The sequence below is a fragment of the Aotus nancymaae genome, unplaced genomic scaffold (assembly GCF_030222135.1).
Source record: "Aotus nancymaae isolate 86718 unplaced genomic scaffold, 86718_ANA_hifiasm-v0.15.2.pri h1tg000016l, whole genome shotgun sequence".
NCBI classification, from domain to species: Eukaryota; Metazoa; Chordata; class Mammalia; order Primates; family Aotidae; genus Aotus; species Aotus nancymaae.
Window position 1 is genome coordinate 39,457,911 of NW_026988428.1, and position 7,814 is coordinate 39,465,724.

At 50.4% G+C, this 7,814-nt stretch overlaps 1 protein-coding gene across 1 annotated transcript; it reads right to left on the reverse strand.

The window, feature by feature from the left end:
- On the reverse strand, positions 1-7,536 carry MMP19 (matrix metallopeptidase 19). Its single transcript, XM_012450400.2, has 9 exons — positions 7,323-7,536; positions 6,627-6,712; positions 5,395-5,525; positions 4,956-5,171; positions 3,542-3,787; positions 2,168-2,293; positions 1,407-1,571; positions 1,126-1,253; positions 1-946 (listed from the first exon to the last, which is right to left on the reverse strand). Exons 1-9 carry the CDS (start codon positions 7,410-7,412, stop codon positions 605-607), a joined length of 1,530 nt encoding a protein of 509 aa, XP_012305823.1. The 5' UTR covers positions 7,413-7,536; the 3' UTR covers positions 1-604.
- Between the last annotated feature and the right edge of the window lie 278 nt (positions 7,537-7,814).

The following is a 7,814-nucleotide window of genomic DNA, read 5'->3' on the forward strand; positions in this document are numbered from 1 at the left end:
TTATGAACATGGAGTTAGCCTTTATTAAACACAAATGTACCAGACACTGTGCCAGGCACTTCACATACAGTATTTCTTTTAGTGCAACAACCCTGCAGGACTGGTATTAACCTAATGTTGCAAAAGGGGAATCTGAGGTTCCACAGGGCTAATTATCTTGCCCATAATCATAAGCAAGTAAATGTGATTCTCGAGGATTCCAAGGCCCTTACGAAGTTTACTGGCCATGCTGTTTTCTTGCATTTTATGTAGGAAGAACAGGACCCAGGCATCTCCCTCCACCATTGACCTCCAGAGAAGAAATGACACAGTTGGAAGGGCTGTCTAGGACAGGGAGGAAATGGAGTTGGGGGCCAAATCTGAGTTAGGGGATCACTTCTCAGGAGTGAAAGAGCACAGGAGAGTGGTGGCTGGAGTTGGAACTGTTAGAGGCCTGAGGTCTCCAGTCATGCCCCTGCTGCAGCACCAGCAAGGTTCTACTGAGCAGACAGGTATTTGCTTCAGGTATTAGGCCTCTGGGAGGGTGACATTAGCAGGGAATGAAAGGGTGGTGGAGCCTGTGGCTGAGGGAGTAATGTCCAAGATTGTGTCTATGGGTGAGCTGTCAGTGTTCATTCAACGTGGTATCTATGGCTGAGCGAGTGGTATCCAAGGTTGTGCCCATACCTGAAGGAGTGGTGTCCCCACCTGATGGGGTAGCGTCTACAGTTTGGGGACGACAGTGCATCCAGTGGTCGGCAATATTTCTGGGATAGCCTTTCTCGACTCGAAGTTGTTGGTTGAGGCGCCAGTACACTTTGCCCTTGAAGAAGTAGAGTCGGCCGTCCTGCCAACTCGTAGCAGCTGAGGGCTGGTTTGGCACTCCCGTGAACAAACCCTTGATTGGTTTGGGGTAGCTGCTGAAGTCAGTGTGGGCTAGCTCATCCCACTGCCAGTACCCGGAGCCCTGGGTATGGGATGGATGGGGACAGGGGAGAGGAAGAGGAGAGAGCTTAGGGAACCCGAGGTCTACCCCCAGCCCACTGCAGCTGCAGAACATCTCCCTTCCAGCACAAGCTTCGCTTCTCAGTATAAGGTAGCCCACCCCTCCTAAGAAGGGATTTGCCCTTGCTTTGAACTTTATACCTTAAAGAGGAACACCTTTTTGTTGAAAGGCCAATAGAGAGCTGCATCCAGGTTAGGTTCTACTTTGTTCAGCTTCTTGGGGAAGCCAGGAGACATCTTGAAATTAACGTAGCGCCACACCCTGTCTCCTGAGAGCATGTGAGGAGAGCACAAGTCACCTCAGGTGATAGGTTTTGGTATCCTCTGGTCCACCCTTTCAGTAACTTCTCATCTCCCTCCCTTTTATAGTTTCTTTAAGATTAGGCCCTCCTCAAGTAAGACACTGTAATTAGCCCCCTTACCCTTAAAGAAGTGAATCCATTGTGTTCGAGGAGAGTAGACAGCAGCATCCAGGTTTCCAGGGAGCCCCTTCCAAAGGGCAGACACTCGGAACAAGGGGCCCAGTCCTGAATCTGATACAGTCCACACGTAGTCCCCCTTGAAAGCATAGGTCTTCCCACTGGGCCCTGAGAGTAATGGTGTGTCAACAAGTCAAAAAGACAGAGGTCAAGTAGGCAGAGACTTAGGGGTATCTCAGGCAGACTAACAATTTGCCCTCTCCCTGCAGACTGATTCTTCCAAAATTCATTCAACTTTAATTCAAGGAGAAAATTAAAGGCAGGGAAAGAGGACTCAGAACCTTTGTGGATCAGAACATTTCAGCTTTGGTCCACTCAACAGAACAAGAGCCCTGCAGATAGCTGTTCCTCCTTGGGAACCTCACCCTCCTCTCCAGGTGGCTTCCTAGTTGTCCTTCCAGCCAGGTGCAACACCCTCTCTAACAGGCAATCTGGCTAATATAGTTTTCTCCATATTTCCAAATGTGTTCTAGTGGCCCTTGGAGGGTGGCAACCTTGGTAAATGCCTGCCTAAACCACCTTTAATTTGGCTCTGAACTCTCCCTCCCCATGTCACATGTCTCCTTCCATGGTCATTAATACCTGCCTGTGGTCTAACTTCCGTTGCTCATGCTAAAGTCCCATGTCACTCCCATATGTCCAGGCCTCAGGATCAGCAGGCTGCCCCCACTGCCTGCCAACAGCCCGGAGGGGAAGGGCCTCACCCAGCATCATGGCATCCAGTTCACTACTGCAGGGGTCTGGCATGGGACTGGGTTCTGTGGGCACTGGGGGCACAGTGGGCTGCTCTGTCTCTTCTTCCTCATTCCTTATCACTGGAATCTTCTTGCCTATAAGGTGAAGTAAGGCTGTTTAGGGGAAGAACTTACAGCACCTGGCTTCCATACCAGTCTCCTGTGAGTTTTGCTTACAGGAGCAAAACTTTCCCCATACAGAGGGGATAAGGGAATCCTAGAGTGTTTGCATTCGTGGTAAGCAGTATTATGTTGATATCAGCAGGAGACTCATTATAGGTTTGAGAGGCATCAGAAAGGGGGAAGGCAAGGAGGACTGTTAGAATGTGCATTCTCACCCAGCACGGTGGCTTACACCTGTAATCCCAGCACTTTGGGAGGCCAAGGTGGGCAGATCACGAGATCAGGAGTTCAAGACCAGCCTGGCCAACATGATGAAACCTCATCTCTACTAAAAATACAAAAAAAAATTAGCCAGGCGTGGTGTAGCATGCATGTAATTCCAGCTACTCAGGAGGCTCAGACAGGAGAATCGCTTCAATCCAGGAGGTGGAGATTTCAGTGAGCCGAGATCATGCCACTGCACTCCAGCCTGGGTGACAGAGCAAGACTCCGCCTCAAAAAAAAATATATATGCGTTCTCGCTGGGCCCCATGGCTCATGCCTGTAATCCTAGCACCTTGGGAGGCCGAGGAGGTTGGATTGCCTGAGCTCAGGAGTTTGAGACCAGCCTGGGCAACATGGTGAAACTCTGTCTCTACCAAAATACAAAAAAAATTAGCTAGGTGTGACGGTGTACGCCTGTAATCCCAGCTACTCGGGAGGCTGAGGCAGGATAATTGCTTGAACCCAAGAGGCAGAGGTTGCAGTGAGCCGAGATCACGCCATTGCACTCCAGCCTGGGTGACAGAGAGAGACTGTTTTAAAAAAAAAAAAAAAAAGAAGAAGAAGAACAAAGTGCATTCTCCATCCCCAACCACGAGTGTAAGGAGAGAGAGGCCTGGAAGGAAAATTAGACATAGAAAAGTCATAGAGAAACTGTTCCTGAAAATGAAGAAGCTGGCCAGGCGTGGTGGCTCACGCCTGTAATCCAAGCACATTGGAGGCCAAGGTGGGCGGATCACCTGAGGTCGGGAGTTCAAGACCAGCCTGACCAACATGGTGAAACGCCGTCTTAAAAAAAAAAAAGAAAGAAAAGAAAAGAAAATGAAGAAGCCTGAATAACCGGGCTGGAGGAGAAGAAAGATGCCAAGCTATATCTTTACATGGAGGCTAGACCTGTCTCTTCAAGCTTAGACATGGGAGTCAGATTGACCCTCCCCCTCATTAGGGAAAGGGACTGACCATAGAGAGCCTGGATCCCTGCCACATCATCTGAGTGCAGCTTGAAGTGGGGCTGGTAGCCATGGTAGACTGGGGCCATGAGGGCCTGCGTATAACGAGAGTGCCCAAGCCCCAGGGCATGGCCCACTTCGTGGGCTGCAATGATGCGCAGGTTCACCCCGCGGTAGGTCCCCTCAGTCCAGAACTCGTCTTCATCGAAGTGCACACTGCCCAGTTCTGGGATATCAGCATGGGCCAGGACTCTCCCTGAACAAAGGCAAAGGTGAACAGGAAGGAGGTCAGAGCCCGTTAGGCTAGAGCATACCTGCCTATTATAAACTCTAATTAATCCATGCCCTTAAAATTCCCGCAGCTACGTTCACTGTCTCTTGGATGTTTCTTTCTCTCCTTTCAGATTCCTCTGTCATCACCTAGTTCTCTCAGGAATGCCCATCACTGTCCCTTTACCTCCCACCACTCCCTGTCCTCTGGCCCAGTCTTCTCTGGCCCAGTCTTCTCTGGCCCATACCTCTAAGGTATTCCTTGAGCAGGGGAACTTAAGGCAGAAAAAGAAGCATAGGCAGCCAGGGGTGATGGCTCAGGCCTGTAATCCCAACACTTTAAGAGGCCAAGGAAGGAGGATTGCTCAAGCCCAGGAGTTTAAGACCAGCCTGGGCAACACAGCAAAACCTCATCTCCACAAAAAAAAAAAAAAAAAATACAAAAATTAGTCAGGTGTGGTAGCATGTGCCTGTAGTCTTGGCTACCTGGGAGGCTGAGGCAGGAGGATCACTTGAGCCTGGGAGGTTGAGGCTGCAGTGAGCCATGATTGTGCCACTGTATTCCAGTCTCAGCAACAGAGTGAGACCCCGTCAAGCAAGCAAGAGAGGGAGGGAGAGAAGAAAGAGAGAGCTGGGCACAGTGGCTCACGCCAGTAATCCCAGCACTTTGGGAGGCAGAGGTGGGCAGATCACCTGAGGTCGGGAATTCAAGACCAGCCTGAACAACATGGAGAAACCCCATCTCTACTGAAAATACAAAATTAGCCAGGCGTGGTGGTGCATGCTTGTAATCCCAGCTACTCAGGAAGCTGAGGCAGGAGAATTGCTTGAACCCAGGAGGTGGAGGTGGCAGTTAGCCAAGATCGCGCCATTGCATTCCAGCCTGAGCAAAAAGTGCAAAACTCCATCTCAAAAAAAAAAAAAAAACAGGGAGGGAGGGAGGGGAAAGGAAAGAAAGAAGCATAAGTTTCAAAGAGGATGCTCCATCTAGGTGACCAGCTGCTCCCGTAGGGAATATCAGAAGGTAATTAGAGCGTGTACAGTGCAGGTGGGGTAAAGGGCAGCCCAAACATCAAGATTCCAGAGTCCCTGGTTCAAGGAGACAGCGGTAATCTCAGGGGTCTGTGAGGTGGGAACTGAGAACTGTTGCCTACCAGGCCCATCAAAAGCATTGGAACAGTACAGGCTTTGGCGGCCATGGAAGGAGAGGCGGATGTCAGCCCCGCCAGCCTTCACCTCTCGGAAGGTCAAGGGAGCCACGTTGCTCCAGTACTGGAAGGCTTGACGCAGGGCTGCTTGGGCTGTGTGGGGTGGAAGGGTGGAGGGCAGGTTCATGATGCGGAAAGTCAGGTGCTTCTTTCTCCAGCGGCCTAGTTAATGACCAGAAAACAGATTAGAAATACAGATCCTTCTGCCAACCCCAGAGAGCTCGCCTGGGTTTGGGCACTCAACCCCCAAGACAGGTGATAACCAGGTCATCACCAGGTGATTATCTATTCAACACTGAGCTGGTCCAGACTATGCTAATGCCACGCATGCTCCAGAACCACATCACCCCCTCCTCTCCTTTTCTTTTCCAAGCTCCGTTCTTACCCAGCAGCAGGTATTTAAGGGTCTTCTGGTTGAAGGGATCCTCTAGGCCACAACGAGGCTGCCTCATGCGGGCCCTTGTGGCATCATCCAGCTGACCTGAGACTGGAAGTTCAGATGCTTCCTGAAAAGCTCTGAAGGAGGGAGAGGGATGGGTCTACCAGGACAGGCAAATCTGGAATGACTGGGAGCTGGAGATGATTGCTCTTTTACTTCCTGCTGCCCAAGATCATGGCCAAGAATAGCACAGAATCCCTGAAGCTGACAGGGTTACTCCAGCCTCCAGTCCTCATAATCGGGACTTTCTCTTCTGTTCTGCAGAAATGGTGATAGTCCAGCTTCATCTCCCCATTTTCAGTCTCTTTTATTCAAGTAAGTTTGCCCTCAGGTGTAGCCTTCCTCCTCTGCTGCAATTTCTTTCCTTCTTTTCTTTTCCTTCCTTCCTTTTCTATTCTATTCTATTATTTTCTTTTCTTTTCTTTTTGGTAGAGATGGGAGTCTCACTATGTTGCCCAGGTTGCTCTTGAACTCCTGGGCTCAAGCAATCCCCCTGCCTGGGTCTCCCAAAGTGCTGGGATTACAGCATGAGCCACAGTGCTGAGCCCCGCACTGCAATTTCTAACCTTCTCCTATTCTGTGGAGGTGTCTGGCTCCCCTGCTCTGGAGATCTTTCCACTGGTGCTCCCACCTGACAGCCTGTCCTCCTCTGGCCTTCTCCTCTCCTGGCCGGATACCCCTCCCAGCCCAGCTTGCTCTGGAGCAATTTCATTCAGTTATGGACTGTCATAGAGCCTGTGGGCTTTTCAAGGGACCTAAACTTATCTGAGAGCAGAAAGGAAAACAATCCTTTACATCAACATATAAAACTATAAAATAGAAATAAGTACTGAATCAAAGGCCCACAAAAGGTAATAGCATGTCAACAACTCAACTCATAGTTTTACATATCATTATACTTTACGTGGGCTGCAACTAAATATTAGTATTTGAGATATGATGTGGGCAGAGACTCCAAAGGAGTGCATAGGGCCTAGGAAGATCCAATGACTATATTCCTTATCTGTGAATCCCCGTCTCACCCCATGCCCCACCACTGTAATAACGATCTACACCCATCTCTAGATCCCTGGCATGGTTTAGGGTCAGGTGGAGGTGGGCCTGGAGAGAGGAAGAGATGAGAAGGGAGAAGACCTTGAGACCTTGGCCCTAAAGGTATGCACCTCATAGCTTCTCACCTCAGAGCCTCGGTGATATCTTCTAGCTTGAAGTTATTAGGTCCTTCTAGAGGCTTCTGTAGGTACCCATATTGCAACAGGTACTCCTATAATGGGGGTGGAGATAAGCAGATTAAAAGGAGTTAGTCTCAGAATAAAGCTTCTAAGTGACCTAACAGGTCAATCAGGAGAGGATAGAGGCCAGGTGCGGTGGCTCACACCTGTAATCCCAGCACTTTGGGAGGCCGAGGTGGGCAGATCACCTAAGGTTGGGAGTTCGAGACTAGTCTGACCAACATGGAGAAACCTCATCTCTACTAAAAATAGAAAATTAGCTGGACATGGTGGCGCATGCTTGTAATCCCAGCTACTAGGGAGGCTGAGAAGGAGAATTGCTTGAACCCAGGAGGTGGAGGTTGCAGTGAGCCGAGATTGCACCATTGCACTCCAGCCTGGGCAACAAGAGTGAAACTCTGTCTCAAAAAAAAAAAAAAGAAAGGAGAAGAGGAGCCAGATATGGAAGCACTAATGGAGAAGCACCTTAGAGAAGGGGCTCAGGTGGAGCAAGGGGAAGCAGCGGGAGATGGGCAGGGTAGACCATGGGGCAGAGGGAGCAAGGGAAAAGCAGGAAGGCTGAAAGAGGGAGGCTTGGATGGGGCTGTGGAGCAGTAACCCCCGTCTCTCCCCTGGCCCAGGTCTCTTTCCTGGGGGACTTACCATGGCCATCTCCTTCTCTGCAAGCCCCGGGACCCGGCCTGAGACTGTCATGGGAAGTAGCAAGCTCAGCCACAGCTGCTGCCAGTTCATGGTCCCACCAGATAAGAGCTCCAGCGGCTGTCCGTGCACTCTGACCTGAGATTTCTGGGAGCCTGGGGGAGCAGTGCTAGGCAGAGGGGCTCTTACCTCCGGTTCTTTTTACTCTCCAGCCTCTGGTCCTCTTTATAACAACTGAGGGGAATTGGGGGAGAGGCAGAGGGAGGTGACTCAGCCAAGAGATATGTTGCAATTCACCATTTACCCTTGCGCTACCAGAGAGCGGAAGCCGAAGAGAGTTCCCAGTCCCGTCCCTCAGAGTCCTCTGCTGGAGATGGGAAAACTTTTCAAAAGTACTGCCCTGGGGTGAGCATCTGGGTAGGATGAGAACCAGAATCTCTGGAGAGACTAGAGATAGGGATCGTGGCCATCCCTTGCAGTAAGACATTGCTGTGC